The sequence below is a fragment of the Phodopus roborovskii genome, unplaced genomic scaffold (genome assembly GCF_943737965.1).
Source record: "Phodopus roborovskii unplaced genomic scaffold, PHOROB, whole genome shotgun sequence".
In the NCBI taxonomy this organism is placed as follows: domain Eukaryota; kingdom Metazoa; phylum Chordata; class Mammalia; order Rodentia; family Cricetidae; genus Phodopus; species Phodopus roborovskii.
In genome coordinates, this window is record NW_026125052.1 from 17,085,824 (window position 1) to 17,107,070 (window position 21,247).

A 21,247-nucleotide genomic window follows, 5' to 3' on the forward strand; every position below is an offset into this window, starting at 1 on the left:
CACTAGCGGGGGCGAACGCGTGGACCCGGGGTCCCGCAGGCACCTCGCGCCGCCCTCTCTCAGCCTCGCTCCGCCCACCTCCACCTCTTCCCTCCCTCTCTCCCTCCTCCCGAGGCCTCCTCCTCCCGACTCTCACAGCGCCGCTAAGTTTCTTCGCTCGGGACCGCGCACTGGGCGCGGGCTGGCCGCGAGCTGTGTGCCGGTTGCCCGGTCCTTACGCACAGAACCCGGGCCAGCCCCGGGCCCTCCGAGACCATGCTGTGCGGCAGCTGGAGAAGAAGCCGTCGCTCTCCCGAGCAGGCCCGGGTGGCCTCCCAGGTCGCAACTCCCCTCGCGCTCCTGCCCTCGCCCGCGTCACCGGACAGAGGCACCAAGAGGCCTGGGCTGCGGGCACTGAAGAAGATGGGTCAGTGACACGCAAGGATGGGTCCGGGTGGGCACGAACTGTCTCTCGGGACAACTTGGAGGAGCGGGGTGTACAGGCCAATTGGTTTCCCAGGGTGCGTGGCGCTGGGGAGGATCGGATCGGGAGCATCAGCACTGTTCCTGTTGGGGGTCACACCTGGGGTCACCCTATTCCCAGGCTGTGCCAGAAGGCCTCGGTACCCTTTCTGTCTCGCCAGGAGGTGCTGGAGTGAGAATTTGGGCTAGCACGAGGAGAATGGAGTGAGAGACAAAAGTTTGGAGTTAGGTTGGGATGTAGCTCAAATGGTAGAGTGCTTGCCTAACTGTAGGTTCGATCCCCAGTATCATATTCCTGGCATCATCAGTTTACTGTTGGCAATCCCCCAGCACTGGAGAGGTGGAGGTAAGTGGATCAGAAGTTCAAGGTCATTCTCCGCTACACTGTAATGAATACATATATCCCAGCCTGGGATATGAAACAGTATCTCAAAAAATACATTAAAAACTTGGGGTGCGTTCACCTCCCTCCCTAGTGCTGTGGGCATCTCATAGAAACCTGCTGTTTTTCACCCTGAGGAGCCATTTACAGATATCCTCTGGAAGACTCTAGATCCCAAACCAGCCCTGTAACCCTCAGGTTCTCTCTGCCAGGAGCAACAGCAAAGTCCTGTCATGACTGGGGGAATGGTTTGAGAAAGTTCAGGTCCCTACTTCAGAAGTGAGTGAAGTCACTAGTCCTCAAGGAGCCCTAGAGTCAGCCCAAAACACCTGTGGTGGTTTGCAGGTGTGATGTCATATTCACCTTCCCGAAGTAGGTGGCCTAATCCCCATTTCACAGAGGAGGAAACTGATTCACACATCAAAGAATTTTGTCTAGGTTACTCAGACTGTATACCAGCACAACTGACACTCTCCCAGTCTGGGCAAAATAGGACTCCCCGAACTTGAGCAAGGGTTATAAGTGAGAGCATTTTATGAGCGGTAAAGTGCCGAAATCAGAAGAACTGCCAGCCTCAGGACAGAATTCAGGCGTCCCAAATGCCAGCCTTGGCATCCCTTCACAGCTGTCCCCTCCTCTTCCTTGTCCCATCTGAATGCATCCAAGGCTGCTCTGAGCACTGTGCAGATCCTTGCCCTGCCCTCCATGCAGTCATTCAAGAGGTCAATATTTATCACTATTTATGGACCCAGCAGCAGACACGGTAGACACAGTCCTGCCCTCAGAAGCGAAATGACAAAGTAAGGGGGTCAGAAGGTGGGTCTTGAGGAGGGGGAGAACAGAGAGTTATGCTGGGGAAATGGGGGACTCCATTGGACCCCAGAACGTAAAGGATGCTCGTGTGGATAGGAGGGAGGCAGAAGGACCCCCAGGGGTCCTTCTCTGTAGAATCACAGGCTTTATTTCGCAGTAGGGTCTCAGAAAGGCTACTGGCAGTAAATATAACCAAGTCAGAGGAATGGATAGACATTGGGGTGGTCAAAGTAGGGGTGAACGGAAGCCTGGATAGAAGGAGGCAGAGGAGTAGCTTGGGAAGGGGTATTGGGACTCAGGCAGGAGTGTCGCGGGGAGGTTCCAGAACCACCAAGAGGAGACTGGGATGGTCCCCTAATATGAAATCAAGTTAGAGGTACCTCATGGTGTATGGAGAGTGGTTGGCTGTGTGAGGAGAGCTGTCACTGAGGCAGGACAGGGCTCTCAGGAGAGGCAGCCCGAGCCATTGGCCCCTAGGAGATGTGGATGCTACTGGACACAAGAGACAAAGCTCACACACCAGCTGTCCTTTCCTCCTGTGCCCATTTGCTGAGCCCTCTCAGTGGCCATGGTGCTAGGCCAGGGGCTGAGGGCACAAAGAAGGGTGACAGAGGCTTTCCCTAAAGGCACATGGTGTGCTAGGCAGAGACTTGTAGACACATAATTACAGGAGAGCCCAGCTCAGCACGAGTTGGCTGAGCATGGCTGCACGGGAGCTCTGGGTTGTTCATCGTGGAACTATGTACATATCAGAACGTAATCTGTGCCCTTCCTACCATTGGCTGGCTCTGTCCTGCTGAGTGACTGCTGAGTGACCATAGAGAAAGGAATTCCAGTGTGTAGGGAATGCTACTTCCCCCAGGCAATGCTGAGCTCCATGCAGAGCCCTCCAAGAAGGTGGAAACAAACTCAGTGGGCCTAGGGCCCAGCCCCATCGTCCCCAAATGGCTGAAGCCTAGGCTTGTCACCCAGGTAGTTTCCATCCCCATCTGCCTCTCCCAAGATAACCCTTATCACCCCTGATCAGGCTAAGAGAAAACAGATCTTATTTCAGGTCAAGGAATTGGAGCAGGGAGTATCTCAGAGGGGCCCGAGGGAGGACAAGGCCTGTGGAACCACAGTAAGGGGAACCAGGCCAAGGACAGGGAGGAGAGGGACTGAGTGGGAGCCATCTGCAATGCTGGGCTGGGCCTGAACATTGCTGCCCACTGAGTTTGCCTCAGACTTCATCCTACTTAGGTCTCAGTCACTCCTGGAGCATGTGTCCTCTTCGGTGACAGGGAGACACGAGATGTCAGGGTAAAACCCCTGCCAGGCAGCCATTAAGAGGCCCTGACTGCCTGCCAACCACAGTCAAGCTTCCAAGGACACACTTGATTACCATAATTAATGAGTTCTAACACCTTCATGTCATCGTGCCATGTGCTTGGGGATCATCTCATTTAGCGCTCACGGTCACGTGAGATAGAAGGTACCATGAGCCTCACTTTACCATGAGGTAACAGGATAGAAGTAAGCCAGCTGTGGTGACCCATGCCTGGAATCCCAGCCCTGGAGAGACGGAGAAGCCAGCCTGGTGTACATACATATTGAGTTTCAGACCAGAAAGAGCTATGTATTGAGGCTTTGTCTCAAAAACAAAAGCTAAAAGTAATGGAGAGACCCGAATTCAGGCAGTATGGTCCAGAGTCTAGACTCTAAACACAGGAGTGAAAGAGATGTTCATTTTGGAAGGGTCTACTGTTCCCTAGAGATAGCCTCCTAAGGTTGCCAATGAAATATAGAGTGCTAAATTGTTTTGCTTTGGTTTTGGGTGGGGCTTTTTTTGTTTGTTTTGATTTTTTGACACAGGATTTCTCTGTATAGTTTTGGCTGTCCTGGACCTTGCTCTGTAGACCAGGCTGGTCTTGAACTCACAGAGATCCGCCTGCCTCTGTCTCCCAATGCTTAACAGGATACTTAATTTGCTTAATTTGAATGTTGGATGCACAAAGAATAATTTTGGACACATATATGTCTCTGTCTACCTCTAGAATGTGTGTGTAAATTATAAACCCATGGTTGTGTATAATTTTTTTGGGAGGGGGTCAGGTGCTGGGAATGAAACCCAGGACCTGGAGCATGCTAGACAGGCACTGAACAGTATCTCCAGCCCCATGGGACATGCTTCTACTAAAAAGGTATTTGTAGTTTATCTTAAATTCACATGTAAAGGAGTCCCTCCATTTTTTCCTTCCTTCCTTCCTTCCTTCCTTCCTTCCTTCCTTCCTTCCTTTTTTTCCCCCAGCAATCCTTCTCCCCACCCTGTCTGAACCGGTGCACTTACGCTCCACCCAGACCCCTAATCCTCTCAGTGAACACTGAGTAGGCTGAGTAGGCACAATCCTGTTCTCACCCTCCCTGCTAGCTCACTCCTGGGTGAGGCGGCTTTCCCGATGGCCTGTCCGCGATGTCCCTTGCAGGGTGAGTTGGGCTGGCCTGAAGTGGAGATGGCAGAGGGGGCTTCAAGAGACCTTAGACCTAGCAGGTGCCTGGACTGGGGGGGGGGGGTTGGGCAGGGCAGGGCAGCCTTGTAGCCTTCCTACCTCATCATCCCTTGACCCCATTCATGCCTGTTCTGACCCAGCCAAGCCCAGAAGGCACCACACCCTCAACTCCCTGGTCTATAGGCCTCTGGGGGAAGCCCTGCCTACACTTCCTGCTTTTCTTGCTTTTTCCCGGGAATGTAGCGGGAATGTTGCAGGGACATGCTGAGCGCTCCCTCTGGCCTCCATGTGGTGGTGAGCTGGGATGAGGGGGACATCCTTAGTACCTGGGACAATGGGGCTGGCTAAGGAACTAGAGTAGGAAGGTCATTGGAATCATGGCTGTTGTGTGTCTCTCCAGTACTTTATAACTTTATAGACCCAGCCACTAGGAATGCTGCCACACACACACACACACACACACACACACACACACACACACACACACGCACTTTGGCAGGAGCAGTTGGCTGTACTGTTCCTGCATGTCTCGCATTCCTGTCCGAGCCTTGTGTGTGTTTCCTGACTGACAGGGCAGTACAATAGCTCCCTCTCTCTCTCTCTCTCTCTCTCTCTCTCTCTCTCTCTCACACACACACACACACACACACACACTGCCTTCCCCAGGCTGACCCACCTCCCTCCCACCCCACCCACGGGTCTAGACAAACACACAAGAACACATCCTCCCCCATTATATTCACACCCTACTCTGCACACACCTCTCTGTTAAATACTCAGAACCTTACAGCCTGTCTCCACCAGCCTACACTGGCCTCTGCCCACTACCCAGCCCCTGCCTTGGACGTCCACAGTTTTTCACCATGTATACTTTACCCTCTCTGAGTGTCAGTGGCCTGTCTGTGATAGGATCTGGGAGCCCTTTCTAGCTGGTGGGATACAGTCTCCTGCCTCCCATCTTGGCTCCCCCGACAGATTTGCACACGCCTCAGCCCCCAGCCCCAGTGGCCCCAGTCCAGCTGGATATACAGGTATGCATGCCCTTTCCACACCAAGGTATCTGGATGAGCTCTTTGGAATTGAACTGAGCAGCAGGCTCAGGGACAATCTCTGAGCCCCAGATGACAATGCTGCACTGGGCCAGAGGCAACTCAGTCCTGGCTTGGAGACAAAGAAGGACAGCACAGGCCTGAGGAGGGCAGATCTACTGGAACCCTCTTCCGACTCTATTTAACAGCCAGAGCTTTGTATGCGTTTGCTCGGACTTCCAGGCAGCCCTTTGACTTAGACTCACCCTAGCTCCCAGTTCAGTCCAGTTCCACCACTTGGTTAGCCACCATGTGACTCAACCTCGGCAGCCTTGAGATAATAATTCATGTTCGGGATAATTCAGCCACTTAACATACAGCCTAGCCAGGTGCAGCACATGCCTGCAATCACAACATGTAAAGGCTGACATGATAGGATTGCTGGGAGTTGGAAGCCAGCCAGGGTATATGGGCTTCTATTGGAGGGTTGGGGGGGGGGGGCTACAGTAACTTTTGATATATTATTCAAATTTTAATAGTAGCTCATATCTATAATCCCAACACTGAGGAGCTGAGGCAGAATTGTGATTTGGGGTTGGCTTGTGACTAGATAAGATCTTGTTTCAAGAAACTGTTATTGTGTTGTTCTGGGCCTGGGAATATATATAACTCAGTAACAGAATTTTTATGACTGAGGTTCTGGGCTTAAAGAGGGAGAAAAGGAGACAGGAAGGGGAGGCAGAGAGGAGAGACAGAAACAGAACCATGCTAGGAGGCACACACCTATAATTTCAACCAGCAAGGGGCTGAGGCAAGTTCAGGACCAAACAACACAATAAAACCAAAACCAAAATGAAACTCTACGCCCTTATCAAATAACCCCAGCACTTGGGAGGCAGAGGCAGAAGGATCAGGAGTTCAAGGTCATCTTTGGTTGCACAGTGGGTTTGAGGCCAACTTCTAAGTGGTTGGCACACGGCATTTCTGCTCACTCGATACGGCTGTCATTCATTCCCCGTTTGAGGGTTTCTCTAGCCTCTCACAGACACTGTAGCCACCAGGCAGTAACTCCCCATCTCTCCTTCCTGTGATCTGCTTTCTGTCTGTGGAACTGCCTATTCTGTACGTCCCGAAAGAGTTCAGTCATAAGGTCTGTGCCACTTGGGGATCCAACGTCTTTCATTTATCATCAGGTTTGGTATGGCACGTGTCAGGTGTAGCAGATTCCCTTTTATTATCATTGTTGTTATCTTAGAGATGGTCTTGCTCTTTAGCCCAGGTTGGTTCTGGAACCCTTGGCACTCCCCTGCTTCAGCCTCCCGGAAGCTCGGCTTTCCCGTGTCTGCCCCATGCTTCCCGTCTGCATTCATCTCCGGTGAACTCTTACGTTGTTTCCACCTCCGGCTCTCCACGCTCATCTTTTCCTGTTGTTATTTCGTGACTGTTGCCCTTCCCACATGGTTGAGAGAGGCTGTGGCCCTAGCCCAGGGGTCAGGTAGAAAACCCACAGGCACGGTTGGATGTGGGAGGCCTGTGCACCTGGTCAGAGCTTGTAATGGACGAGACCTCTGTGTGGTGTTTCCTGGTGGCTGGGTGGGGAGCCAGCAATCTCTGCTCTCCATCTGGGCCTCCTACAGGTCTTGCCTCTTACCTTTGTTGATCCTGTTGATACCCAAGACTCTCCCTCCCTCTCTGCTTATGGCTTAGGAGTACACACCTGGGTACCCAGCCCTGGCCCAGCCCTGGTTATGGACCCTCACTCTGTATTCTGTTTGGCTTCTTTTCTCTTTTTCCAGTTTTTCTTTTCTTTCTTTTTTTTTTTTTTAATTAGGAGAGGGTCTTTTCGGATCCCAGTCTGTAGCCTAGGCTGGCCTCAAACTTGTCACCCCTCCTGGTGCTGAGGTTTTTGGTGTGAGCTTTTCTGTGGGTGTGTAGAGATCCTGGGAGTAAGGACAGGAGTGTGTGTGTGTGTGGGGTCTGTCATTGTGGAACTCTGCTCCACGGGGAGCCCCCAGGCTTTCAGACTGCCAGTCTCAGTTTCAAAGGCCTGTTTGCTGAAGGCAGGGACAAAGCAGGCCCATTGTGACTCACCTCCATTTCCTGGCTTAGTCACTCACCAGCCCCCTCCCCACCCACACAGGCTTGGCGTCAGAGGACTAGCCCAGTTAGGGGAGGTGACTTTCCAGGCTGAGGGGGTGAAGGAAGGGTGAGCCCCGGCTAGCTTTGGTCCCAGGCCTGGTGGCTCCGCTCCTTGTCTCTCTGGGTCAGTTAATTCAGAGCGCCTGTGTGAATAGGATAGGAGGTGTTGGGGGAGGGGTGAGTCTGGGGAATCTCTTGGCCTAGCTGTTTGGAAACCAGCATTTCCAAACAGCCAAGCCATTATCCTGACTAGGGTCATGAAGGAGACTGTGGCTGAAGGCTTGAGTCCTCTATGCCTTGAAAGACCCCAAGGAAACCATGGGTACCTGGGTGTGTGTGGGGGAGGGGAGGCGCAAGCAGGAGGGCCTGAGTTCAATCTCAGAAGCCCACATAAAAGGGCACACACCTATAATCTCAGCATGGAGGAGGCAGAGCCGGGAAGACGGTTGGGGCTGGCTGCTTAGCCTGTATGCCTGTATGCACACACTTGTACACACGGCTGCTTAGCCTGTATGCACACACTTGTACACACGTAAACACTCTTGCTCCTGTGATCATGCCCTCTGCCAGAAAGCAATCTGAAAATACAGACAACCCGAGTGCTAGCCCTTGCCTGCGGAGTGGGCCTCTCTGGCTCCCGGAAAATCCAATACACACAGCTAGAGCTGAGAACCCAGACCCCAAGGCAGCGTCAGCTCTGAACTCAGGAAAGGTAGGGCAGGGCTGTGTAGAATCCAAAGCACTTAGCCTGCTTTGGCTGCAGAGTTTTCCGTTAATAATAATTGAAGCCAGTCTCTGGGAGATAAGAGTTCATTCTAGCCTTGGGAATCTCCTGAGATCAGTGAAGCATTATGTTGTTGTTGTTGTTGTGTACAAACAGGCGAGCAAAGGCCAGAGGAGAGGACTGTGTGTCCTGGATCACTCTTTGCCTTATCTCGAGACAGGTTATCTGTCAGAACCTGGTGCCTGGCTAGCGGCCAACAAACCCAAGCAATGTAACTCCACCTCCCACGGCACTGAGATTACAGGCCTGTGCGGTCACATCTTGCTTTTATGTGGGTTCTGGGAATTTGAACTCAGTTCCTCATCTTGTCTGCAAGTGCTCTTAGGGCTGAGCCATCTCCTAACCCTTGCTGGTTTTTTGTTTGTTTGTTTGGGAACTCATTCTTCCTGCCTCGCCCCAAGTGTGGGGATTTGGAGATTTGGGGTTTGGGACACTCCTTTTTTATTTTTATATTCCTCTTCCTCCTTCTTTAAATATTTATTTTTATTTTACTTATTTATTTACTTATTTTTAGACAGGGTCTCACTATGTAGGTGCAGATGGATTGGAATTTGACAAATAGACCAGTCAGGGCCTCAAACTCACAGAGATTGGTCTTCTTTTGGCTCCTGAGTGCTGAGATTAAAGGCATGCACCACCTATCTGCTCCTTGTTTGTTTCTAAGATTTTATTTATTAGTTTTGTGTGTGTGTGTGTGTGTGTGTGTGTGTGTGTGTGTGTGTATGACAGGAGTACCTCAGACCCCTTGGAGCTGAAGTTATGAGCCCAGAGCGGCCCTCAGTGGGTGCCGGAAGCCGATCTGAGTCTTCTGGGAAACTAGTGAGTGCTCTCCCCCACCGAGCTGTCTCCTGGTCCTTTTATGTATTTTTAAAGCAGGGTCTTATTCTATAGCTCAGGCCATCCTAGAATTCACTCTGTAACCCAATCAGGCCTTGAACTCAGAGCATTCTTCTTGCTGTGGCCTCCTGAATGCTAAGATTACAGGTGTGAGCCACCACACTCAAATTTTTAAAAAGGAAAAATTGCCTTTGGTGTTCAGGTCGGGAGAACTCTCCATTGGGGAGGCAAATCAGGAAGGCTTCCTGGAGGAGGTGGTAGCTGAGATTGTCCTTGAACTCAGCTACAAGAGGAAGAAAAGCAGGAGAAGACCCTCACTTCAAAGTTGTGGGGGGGGCGGGGCAGACATACTCAGGTCACAGTTGGGCAAACAGGAGCCTCAGGAGTTCAATTCCCAGCGCCTGGGTATGGTGACTTTCAACTGTACTTCTAGCTCCAAGGAAACCAATCTCCTCTTCTGGACCCCTCCAGCACCTGTCCTCACATGTGTACTAACACACATGTACATATACACACAAAATAAAGCCACGTGTGGTGGTGTACACCTTTAACCCCAGCAGAGGCAGGCAAAGCTCTGTGACTTTGATGCTAACCTGGTCAACAGAGTGAGTTCCAAGGCTACACAGAGAAACCCTGTCTGAAAAAAACAAAACAAAAAAAGAAAAAGGAGGGAGGAGAGGGGCATACTGTTGTTTGCCTCACAATGATTTTTGGTTTTTTGCTTTTTCAATTTGACTTAGTTGCCAGCATTAAAATATGCAGTTGCTTCTCATCCAGAGATTCCTGGCCTCTGGAAACTCTGGGCATTCCTCCAATCCTGGCTGTCCCCTCCAGCTCAAGGGCACAGGCTCTTTAAAGAGCCCGGTTCCCTCTTTTACAGTCCTAGCTGTCCCAGCTGGTGCCCCTTTATCTTCCCTTGTGAAGATGTCTCCACACAGGCTCCAGCAGAGCTGGCCACTGCAGGCTCCGGGCTTTGGGTTGGCATGGGCTGAACCCTGCAGGGCAGGAGTGGGCAGGCTATAGTTGGAGAACAGAGGCTTAGAGCAGTCTCAGGTTAGTGCCACCAGGGTCATGTACCTGGGAGGTGACAGGGTAGGAACTTTGATCCACAGTGCCTTGAAGGTAAATTCTGTTCTCCTCTTACTTCCCACTACCCAGGGTGGTTAGGGAAGCAGGAAGAGAAAATGGACCCTGCAGAAGGGCCTTGCAGTGTCTGGTTCAGGCCAGCCATACAGCACTCCTGGAGTGCCTGACCTGATGCTCTGGAGGCGGAGTCCACCCCACTCCCCAAGTGATTTTGGGAAGGTAGAGGCAAGGAGCTTGGCAGCAAGATTTAGGTTAGATAATAGTGGGAAGACTTCCTGATGGCTGGAAGTTTTTAACATTTTTTAAAGTTATGTTTACGCGCACGCGCGTGCGTGCGTGCGTGTGTGTGTGTGTGTGTGTGTGTGTGTGTGTGTGGTTGTGTGTGTTTAGTTCACAAGAAAATTGTCTGGAGTCAGTCCTCTGCGTGTCCCCCACCCTGTCGGTGGAAGTAGAGGCTGCCAGACTTGCAGGGCAAACATCTTTATATACTGAGGCATCGTACCAGCCTTTGAGCTTTTGATGGAGATGGCTGGAAGAAAGGGTAATCTCCAGTGAGACCTGAGTCCCAGGCACTGTGCTTGGGAACCCAGGGAAGCAGAATAGCGGAAACCTCCTGCTGGCCAGCCTGGAAGGGGTGTTTGGGGGCTGCTAAGCTTCAAGTAGGTGACCTTAGTAATTGTTACAACGAGAGGGGGCAGTGGAGGCCTGGGTGTGGCTAGACTTCCCATTTCTCCCATCCTCAAACAGCTGGGGGACAGTGCAAGGGACTGCTGGACAGGGATGCTACCTTGCAGGGCCAGGCCCAACGCCCCAGATTTCTCTGCAGGCCTGAAAGAGGATGAGGATGTCCAAGCCATGCTGCGGGGCTCCCGGCTCCTCAAGATCCGCTCACGCACCTGGCACAAGGAGCGGCTGTACCGGCTGCAGGAGGACGGCTTGAGCGTGTGGTTCCAGAGGCGCATCCCGCATGCACCTTCGCAGCACATCTGTGAGTGGGTCAGGGGTGGTGCAGGGCAGGGCTTTGGGGACAGCAGCGGGAGCCGTGGTTGCCATCTGACCCTGCCTCGATCATAGTCTTCGTGCAGCACATCGAGGCTGTCCGGGAGGGCCATCAGTCGGAGGGCTTGCGGCGCTTCGGGGGCGCCTATGAGCCTGCACGTTGCCTCACCATCGCCTTCAAGGGCCGCCGCAAGAACCTGGATCTGGCGGCGCCCACTGCGGAGGAGGCACAGCGCTGGGTGCGAGGCCTTGCCAAGCTTCGGGAGCGACTGGATGCCATGAGCCAGCGGGAGCGCCTAAACCAATATCCTGCCAGGCTGGGAGGGAGAACCTGTTCTAGGAGGCTTCTGGCCTAAGGTGCAGGTGCTAAGACAGTTCCCTGTGCTCTGATATGGGGATGGAGCCTCACCTTGGTCTGGCCTGGCCTGAGCCCTTAGGACCTCCTTAATTTAGGGAACTGGTCCCTGAGAAGACTTTGCCCTTAGCACCCCCCCCACACACAACACACACGCACACACACTTCAAGAGGGAAGTACTGTTCCTAACCTTAGGGCCCGGGACCAGGTACTGACAACCCTTTAGTGCTGGCCAAGGGGCCTAGTCTATCGCTGGTATTTCCTGAGCATACACACCTGGATATGGTCCTATCTGCACCGGGCCGACTCTGACCAAGACAGTAAGATGAGCTTCAAGGAGATCAAGAGCCTGCTTAGGATGGTCAACGTGGATATGAATGACATGTATGCCTACCGTCTCTTCAAGGTAAACTCCAGCGTCACCCCATCATCTGAAACATTAGCTCTATCCAGTGTGTGTGTGTGTGTGTGTGTGTGTGTGTGTGTGTGTGTGTATTTTTAGACAGGATCTCACTATGTAGCCCAGGCTGGCCTTGAACTTGTTTCAGCTTCTGAAAGAGCTGGGATTTCTGATATACACCATCAGACCCAGCTACCTCTCCCGTTTTTTTGTTTGTTTGTTTGTTTTTGTTTTTGTAGAGAACCACCTCTCCCTACAGAAAGGCAACACCCGAGCCTAGTTAATTAGGCTTTTCCAGCTACGTGTAGTGGGGCACACCTTTAATCCTAGCACTCTGGACACAGAGGCAGTCAGATCTCTGTGAGTTTGAGGTCAGCCTTATCTACCTAGCAAGTTCCAGGCCACATAAAAAGTCAGACCCTGTCTTCAAACAATCACACAAATAAAAAAATGTTCCCCAGTCCCAGACCTTTATATGACACCTCTGGGCAGAGTTCAGAGGCAGTGTGACACCTCCAGAGTCCTCCAGGCTGAGCAGCAGAGTTGTGTTCGTATCTCTCGGGCTGCAGGGTACCACTTGTACACGTGACTGTGTGCCTTACACATGGGAACACAGGCAAACACTGAACACGAGTCCTCCCCTTCCCCTCTTGTGCCTGTGTGGGAGCTCTGGGGTGCTTACATCTGTACACTGATTTGGGTGACATGGAAGAGACATGTGTGGATGCTGAGTGTGACCAGCCTGTGTCCTGCAAAGACATGGGCCCACATGGCTGTGTACAGGTCTGAGCAATCATTTCAGCCACTTGTGCTCCCTGAGCAGGTGTCCTATGAAGACAGTAAGCACATGGGGAGGTGTCCTGTGGCACAAGTCCTGCCTTCCAAAGCTGACATTTTTGTTCCAAATCCTGATCCTTGGGGTAGGCCATGGTGCAGATGGACAGGTGTGAACCCTGAGATCCTACATCCCTGAAGTTCTCTCCGGTGGGGGCCTAAGGGAAATAAGGGTTGCTGCTTTTCCAGCTGCTAAGACCATGAGTGTGTCAATGAGGGCCAGGTTCCCAGGAGTGTCCCTCCCTCTGAGCCCCACCTCCCCATTCCCCAGGAGTGTGACCATTCCAACAATGAGCATCTAGAGGGGGCTGAGATTGAGGCATTCCTACGGAGGCTGCTGAGAAGGCCTGAACTGGAGGAGATCTTCCGCCGATACTCGGGTGAGGACCACGTGCTGAGCGCCTCTGAGCTGCTGGAGTTCCTGGAAGACCAGGGCGAGGACAGTGCCACCCTGGCCTGTGCCCGGCAGCTTATCCAGACCTATGAGCTCAATGAGAGAGGTGAGTGAGCCAGGTTCAGTCTTGATCCCAGGCAGCTCTGGATTTCTAGCCACCAGGTTGCCATCACTGCCTGTCCCGGGCAGGTCCCCTCTCCTCTCCCAGGTTCCACATCTCTATGTGTAAAATGGCATAGTAACCTGTCTGCCCCTCAAGGTGGTGTGGGAGATTAGATGGCATGGCATATGTAGTCAATGGGCAGCCCGGCCGCTGTGACTCAGTGAAGTGAGCCGCGGGTGTTGTTTGAGCCTGGACAAGCACCCCACCCCCAGGTAGCCCCACCCTCTCTCCTTCTCTTCCCTGTAGCCAAGCTGCATGAGCTGATGACGCTGGATGGCTTCATCATGTATCTGTTGTCGCCTGAGGGGGCTGCCCTGAACATGGCTCACTCGTGTGTATTCCAGGACATGGGCCGGCCGCTCGCCCACTACTTCATCTCCTCCTCTCACAATACCTACCTGACGGAGTCTCAGGTTGGAGGGCCCAGCAGCACCGAGGCCTACATTAGGTACAATGCTGAGGGTGAGAGGTCATGAGGCTTTACTCTGCATTTCCTGGCCAAGCTTGCCGCGGTCCTGTGGCAGGGACATACCTACACTTGGCCCATCCATCCCTCTTGTCTATTACAGAGCCTTTGCCCAGGGATGCCGCTGTGTGGAACTTGACTGCTGGGAGGGGCCGGGAGGGGAGCCCCTCATCTATCATGGCCACACACTCACTTCCAAGATCCTCTTTCGAGACGTGATCCAAGCCGTGCGTGACCATGCTTTCAAGGTAAGCCTCTGGGACCTGGTGCCCAGCCCAGGGGCCTTCCTAGTGACCCCTTGCTTTTCCCATAGCCAGATGCCCCTAGAGGGTAAAATAAAACTGAGTGGAGTACTCCCGCCTCCCAGCTTCATGGCTAGTAAACGTACCATCATCACCAAGTTCCCAGAAGAAAACCTCGGGGCTTAGGGGAGGACAGCTCAGGTTCAGCAGTGATACCTGCATACGCTTTGTGACATACAAATGCCTCGCAAATGACGGCATCTATAACATCACTGGCATGGTCAATGCCATTCACCCTGAGTGAGCATTTATGAACAAGTCCCTGGTGAAGCTACCCTCTGTCTCCCAATAGCCCACCCTTCCCCCAGAGACCCCAGATCTGACCTCTGACACTTCCACTCATATCTTGGTGTCAGTTTGTCCTGTGTCTTACAGATTTGGGCCCTTAGGGTGGGTTTTCCACAGCCTGGCCTTTGCCTGCCTGTCTTGGAAGCGTTGGACACCATGGGTAGGGGAGGGACCAGCAGAGGGCGATACTGACCTGTTGCCTGTCTCTCTCCACCCCCTGACAGGCGTCCCCATATCCTGTTATCCTATCCCTTGAGAACCACTGTGGGCTAGAACAGCAGGCTGTCATGGCCCGCCACCTTCGAAGCATCCTGGGAGACATGCTGGTGACACAGGCCTTGAACCCCCAGAACCCTAAAGAGCTGCCGTCTCCTGAGGTGATGCTCCCAGACCTGTAGCTTGGGAGGTGGGTGGGGCTGACTGTGATCCACCCCTGGCTTCACCCTTGCCAACCCTCTGGTTCAGGACCCCTCACCTCTTTCTGCCAGGACCTTTTACTGCTCAGCCGACACTCAACCACTCAACTGCCCTTTTGGCTGCCCTCTGGTTCCTCATCCCTGACTGGAACCAGCCCATCCACTTACTGGGCCTTCTAAGTCTTGCTCTGCCTGGCCTGGCCTGGCCTGTGTCCCTTCTCATAGGGTACTTGTAGGCCAAGGCACTTCCACGTCTATGGCCTGAGCTGACATCCTTCCCCCTAGATCTCCTTTCCCAGCCATCTGCTCTTGCCAGATGCCAGCCGATTAGGGCTGCAGATAAGTAGGGCTAGGACTGTGAGGCTCAGGGATTCAGCAATTACCCAGTGTGCATGAGGTCCTGGGTTCAGTCCCTAGTACTGAAGGGTGGGGTTTGCTCCTCACATTTATCCTACTGCTTCACTAGAAGTAACTGTCTTCCAGTTTTTATGTGTATCGATTGTTGGGTTGTTTTACTGTTGCCATTACTTTGAGACGGGATCTCATATAACCTAGGTTGGCCTCCAGCTCACTATGTAGCTAAGCGTGGTCCTGAACTTGGGATCCTCTTGCTCCCATCTCAGAGATGGGATTACAAGAGTGTGGTCAGACAGTGCTGGGTTATATAGTGCTGACGTAGAAGCCAGGACTCTGTGCATGACAGGCAAGAACTCTAACACTGAGCTGCATCCCCAGCCATGACTGGCTGGTATTCTTTAGCCCAAACTGGCCATGAACTTGACATCAGCAGGTTGTCAGACATGTCTTCACTGAGACAGAAGGATGAAGAGAGGGAGGCTGAGAAACAAGGAACAGTGGCACATGCCTATAATCCCAGCATATAGGAGGTGGAGGCAGGAGGGTTAGGAATTCAAAGTTATCCTTGGCTATACAGTGAAAGTGAGGCTAGCCTAGGCTACATAAGACAGTCTCAGAAAGAAACATACAAAAAGCTTACACAAGGATAGGGTGATTATATATACTGTAGTCATTTCTTCCATGAAAGGTCTTTCTGGACTGGACTGTGGTGGTGCACGCCTAATTCCAGCACTCAGGAGGCAGAGGCAGGTGGCTCTCTCTGAGTTCAAGGCCAGCCTGATCTACCTAGTGAGTTCTAAGACAACCAGGGCTCCAAAGAGAAACCCTGTCTCAAAACAAACAAACAAACAACCCCCCCAAAAAAAACAAACCAAACAACAAAGATCTTTCTGGAAGAGAGCTCCTTCCCTTTAGATCCCAAGCTGCCTCTGAGCATGTAAGGGCCACTGTGTGGCATTCTGACAAATGGCACCTTGTTAGCCATACTCCATCAATGGCCTTGTGGTGGGGTCACTTCTTCCTGTTACGAACTTACTCCTGTTTCTCACCTGCCCCCTTGTCTACCAGCTCCTCTCAGGGCGGGGGCTGACTAATGGGCTGCCCGCAGGGTTTCACGTGTCTACCTTGGCCTCTACAGCAGCTGAAGGGCCGGGTCTTGGTGAAAGGGAAGAAGCTGCCAACTGCTCGGAATGAGGATGGACGACTGTTATCAGACAGGGAGGATGAAGAGGAAGAGGACGAGGAGACAGAAGAGGTTTTGGAGGCCGCAGAACAGAGGCGGCGAGTGAGTGTACCACAAGGGTCCTACTGCAGGGCTGGGGATGGCGAAGGCTAGGAAGGCAAGGGAGGTGGGGGCAGAGGCCTTGAACCAGGAGATCCCCGCTGACTCTGGTTTCCCAGGCCAAGATCTCCCCGGAACTCTCAGCCCTGGCTGTGTATTGCTGTGCCAGCCGCCTGCGGACCCTGGAGCCCAGGCCTGGCCCACCTCAGCCTTGCAAGGTTGGCTCCCTCAGCGAGCGCAAGGCCAGGAAGTTTACCCGGGAGGCAGGTAGGCACCAGACAGTGGGTATATGGGGACAGGAGGCATGGAACCCTACAGGCTCCTTAAGTTGTTCTGAAGATTGAGGGGGCTTTAAGGGAACTAAGGACATCAGGAGGACCAGGGAAAGGTACTGCTAGGAGAATGATGGCCTAGCTCCAGGCTAAGTGTGGGTGCAGAAGCCACAAATGGGAGAAACTTGGGGCTGCCTTCACCACACTTACCACCTAGTGGTGGTCAAGGCATTAGCTCACCAGACCGGCTAGTGGCAGGGGCTGGCAGAGCCTGGAAGGATGAGACCAGGAAGGCTTCCTGGAGTATATCATGCCTGAGAAGACATGTCACTGCCCAGGAAGGAGGAAGCAGGAGGGGGAAGGATTCTAAATAGGAGGAACAGGTTACATGAAGGCCGAGACACATCATGGTCATGGCAAGAGTTCCAGGAATCCAAGGCATGGCTGGGGGCGTGCACAGGATGAGTGACATGGACTGGCAGCCTGGGGCCAGGTGTTCCGTGTAGGGAGTCAAGCGTGTGGGCATTGCTAATGCAAGTGTCAGACTGTACAGTTGCCAGGTGTCCCTGACTCTGGTCCTCAGCAACCTCTTCCTTCTGTCCCTTTTCACCCTAGGTCAGAAGAGGGGCGAATGGGGGTGGGGTGGGGAGGGGACTGGAACTGGGTGGGCCAGGGACACGAGCCTGGGTCCTATTACAATCCTGGCTCCAACTCTGCCCTAGGGAACAGTTTTGTCAGGCACAACACTCAGCAACTGACCAGAGTGTACCCAATGGGGCTGCGGATGAACTCGGCCAACTATAACCCCCAAGAGATGTGGAACGCAGGCTGTCAGTTGGGTGAGCGGGGCTGTAAACTGGGAACTCTGGATGGGGATGGGCACATCAACAGTGAGTAGCCACACAGCTTTCTAGAAGGGGGGAAATGCACTGGTGTTTAAAGGGCTGTCTGAAATGCAGGTTCGTTTGTTTTTGGCAATGGGAAAGTTACTTTTTGTTTTTTGAGACAGGGTCTTACTATCCAGCCCTGACAGGCTTCAAACTGACTAGCCTCTGCCTCCCTAGGGCTGAGATTAAAGGTGTGCACACCATGTTCTATCGCGGTTTAATAAGGATCAGGATAAACAATTAGGCCGAACAGATGTTTATTCAGGGAGAAATAACTCACAACATAGACAGGTGAACACCAACAGGTTCCTGCTTCCAAGAATTCCTGTGGAAGTCCTCCTGTCCCCTGGCGGCTTGCAAGAGAGCGCTCTCCCGCACCTCCTCTGACCTAGTTCCCCAGGTCACTTCCGCCCCTGGCTCCACCCCCAATGGGTGTGGTCAGTGCCACAGAAGGGGACAAGTGAATATCCCACTACAATGTTCAGCAGCTTACATTTTATTTTTAAGGCCTCTGTACTGTCCTGGAACTTACTAGGCAGCCCAGACTGGCTTCACAGAGATCCACTTGTTCCTGCCTGCCTCGTGCTGAGATTATAGGCATGTACCATAACACCTGGTACATTCCTGTAACCCTAGTACTTAGTTAGGAGTTGGAAGACAGGAGGCAGTAGTCCATGGTCATCCTTGACCCTTGGCTACTGGGCCAGCTTGGGTTACATGAGACAGTCTCAAAAAATACCTAAAAGACAGTTACTTATTTTTGTATGTTCCCATGTGTGCATGCATGTGCGTGTGCTCCTGTCCATGTGTATGCATGTAGTAGGCTAGAGGTCAGCATTGGGATCATAGCTCTCCACCTTTTTTTTTTTTTTTTTAAGATTTTTATGTGTATGTGATTTTTATGTGTGGTTTTATTTGTATGTGATGTTTATGTGCTTGTGTGTTTGCCTGTAAGCATCTGGACCACACACACACCTGTGGAGGCCAGAGAGGGCACTGGGTCCTCTGGAACTGGAGTTATACAGTTGTGAGACACCAGGTCCTGGGAACCAAACTCAGGTCCTCTGTCGTTGGTGGCTAAAAGCCATCTCTCTAGCCTCCTCCACTTTAGTTTTTCAGACAAGGTCTTACACTGTACCTAGTTTGACCTTTCAGCTAGACTGGTTGATTAGTGAGCTCCCCCCTCCCCCCCCCCCCGCCCCAATTCACCTGCCTCTGCCTCCACCACATTGAGCTCAGAGAAACACACTGCTATTTCTGGCTTTTTCATGGGACCCGGGGATCCAAATTCAGGGCCTCACTCATGCTTCTACAGGAAGACCTTTATTCCCTGAGTCATCTCCTCAACTCCCACAAATTACATCTTTGTGAGGGTAGTGAAAAAAAAAAAAAAAAAGAGCCGGATGTGGTGGCACATGCCTGTAATCCCAGCACTCAGGATGCTGAGGCAAGAAAATTATGAATTCAAGGCCAGCTTGGTTATAGAGGTATTTTAGACTAATCTGGTTTATATTGTGAGACTACATTACAAAAACAAAAAGTAACAAGAAAGGAATTTTAAAACCTCTATCTCCAGGTGCCCTTCGCTCACACACACAACACACACACACACACACACACACCCTGACAGTTCTGCTAAGCCAATATTGATAAAGATGAGCTCTGGGAGACACTGATCCCTACCAAAAGAGACCATCTTCTCTTTGGAGGTATGTGCGGCAACCTCAGGCTTTTTCAGGCCTTGGCTCTGACACAAGGGGGCTTTGCCAGTACACCCACCTCAACCCATCTTTGCTACCCTTAAACGGATGCAGAGAGATCAAGGTGAATCATGGTTCCTCCTCAATAGGTCCTGGCAGGGATAAGGCATTAGTAACTAGAGGGTTGGACATTCGACCCTCTGTCCAGCCTCATTGTTTTCAAATCTGTATGGAGAGAGCCACTAAGATTCCTGTTCTCCTGGCAGTGGTGGTACACACCTTTAATCCCAGCACTCGGGGAGGCAGAGGCAGTTGGTATCTCTGTGAGTTCAAGGCCAGCCTGGTCTACAGAGTGAGTTCCAGGACAGGCTCCCAAGCTACAGAGAGAAACCCTGTCTTGAAAAGCCAAAAAACAAAACAAAATAAAAAATATATATATATATTCCTCTGCTCAGCCATATCATCTACTCCACAGTGGCTCTGAACTTTCAGACTCCTGGCTACGAGATGGACCTCAACACAGGGCGCTTCCTCATAAATGGGCAGTGTGGCTATGTCCTGAAACCTGCTTACCTGAGGCAACTCGACACCACCTTTGACCCTGAGTGTCCTGGACCCCCCAGCACTACTCTGACAGTCCAGGTCAGCAGCCTGGCCCACACCTCCACCTCAGGTTAAGTCTATTTCTGGGGGAGGCCAGGAATGGGCCTGGCATGAGGCAGCCCACATGTCTGTATCTGTGTATAGAGGAGACAATGTGAATGTGAGGACAAAGGGTTTAGAGTTCCAGGGAGGCAAGGGTGGGCATGGGCCGCAGTGGGAGCCAGGCAGAACCTGCCCTTTCTCTCTCCTCTAGGTGCTAACGGCCCAACAGCTGCCCAAGCTGAATGCAGAGAAGCCCAGCTCCATCGTGGATCCTCTAGTGCGCGTGGAGATCTATGGCGTGCCTGCGGACTGCGCCCAAAAGGAGACTGACTATGTGCTTAACAATGGTGAGCGAGCCACCAGTGGGAGGGTGGGACAGGCCGTGGGGCCAGTGGACCCTAACCACCACACCTGTGCCCTAGGCTTCAACCCCTGCTGGGATCAGACTCTGAAGTTCCAACTCCGGGTCCCAGAGCTGGTGCTGGTCAGGTTCGTGGTAGAGGACTATGACTCCACCTCCCACAACGATTTTGTGGGCCAGTTCACACTGCCTCTCAACAGCCTGAAGCAAGGTAGGTGGTGGGAGTGAGGAGGGAGCAGAAGGATGGGGTTCCAGCCTCTCACTGTGGCTGCCTTCCCCCTCCCCGCAGGGTACCGCCACATCCACCTGCTTTCCAAGGATGGAGCCTCGCTGTCCCCAGCCACGCTGTTTGTTCATATCAGCATTCAGAACTCTTGAGGGTCTCACTCACTTACAGGATCAGTGGGTGCTGCATCACGGCACAGAGCCCTCTCTGAAGCAAGGGACCATGGGAGTTCCAGCCTCTCATGTGCCACCCGTCCTGATCACCAGGTACTGAGCATACCTGGGTGCTGAGAGCTGTTCAGTCTCTCAGTGAGAAATAGGACCACGATTGGCATCTTGTCCAGTGACCCACTGGACATCAGGAGCCTCCAACCCTGGGGCCGGAGGTAGTTCCAGCTCCCTCTACCCTCCAATCCAGGCCATCTTAGCCTCCTTCCCTGACAGGAACACAGCCACCTGTGTTGCTTCCTTTCGGGACATGAGTGGGTCCAGCAGCCTCCCTTCCCCTTCAGCTTGGCTGGCTTCTTTCCCTTCCTGTCTCAGGCAGGCAGGGAGCAGACGAACCCTGGGGAAAACTTGGCAGTAGGTTTGTGACTTGTGTCACAGAAGAGCCCTGGAGAAGGCAGAAAAGTAACTATTTTAAAAAGTAAAAAGTTAGCTGGGCTGCGGTGGCGCTTTTTGTTCCAGCACTTGGGAAGCAGGGGCTCTTGGATCTCAGTGAGTTCGAGGCCAGCCTGGTCTACAAAGTGAGTTCCAGGACGGCTAGGGCTGTTGTACAGAAGAACCTTGTTTCGAAAAACCAAAAACCAAAAAAAAAAAAAAAAAAAAAAAAGTATACCTTCTCACTTTATCCCCCAGGCCCCTGTGGAAAGGTACAGGCCTC

General features: G+C 52.5%; 1 protein-coding gene across 1 annotated transcript; it reads left to right on the forward strand.

The window, feature by feature from the left end:
- The first annotated feature begins 121 nt into the window (after positions 1 to 121).
- On the forward strand, positions 122 to 20,712 carry Plcd3 (phospholipase C delta 3). The gene is made up of 15 exons (XM_051177890.1): positions 122 to 406; positions 10,844 to 11,005; positions 11,092 to 11,320; positions 11,649 to 11,778; positions 12,878 to 13,106; positions 13,410 to 13,611; positions 13,733 to 13,877; positions 14,444 to 14,596; positions 16,131 to 16,277; positions 16,394 to 16,541; positions 17,269 to 17,385; positions 19,609 to 19,775; positions 19,990 to 20,125; positions 20,201 to 20,350; positions 20,429 to 20,712. The coding sequence occupies exons 1-15, from the start codon at positions 256 to 258 to the stop codon at positions 20,515 to 20,517; spliced, it is 2,355 nt and encodes a 784-aa protein (XP_051033847.1). The 5' UTR covers positions 122 to 255; the 3' UTR covers positions 20,518 to 20,712.
- Positions 20,713 to 21,247: the final 535 nt, after the last annotated feature.

Coding starts and splice junctions, on each gene's coding strand:
- Plcd3 (XM_051177890.1), top strand. CDS start 256: ATGCTGTGCGGCAGCTGGAGAAGAAGCCGTCGCTCTCCCGAGCAGGCC. Junction 11,779..12,877: donor ATGCCTACCGTCTCTTCAAG/GTAAACTCCAGC, acceptor CCCATTCCCCAG/GAGTGTGACCATTCCAACAA. Junction 20,351..20,428: donor TCTCAACAGCCTGAAGCAAG/GTAGGTGGTGGG, acceptor CCCTCCCCGCAG/GGTACCGCCACATCCACCTG.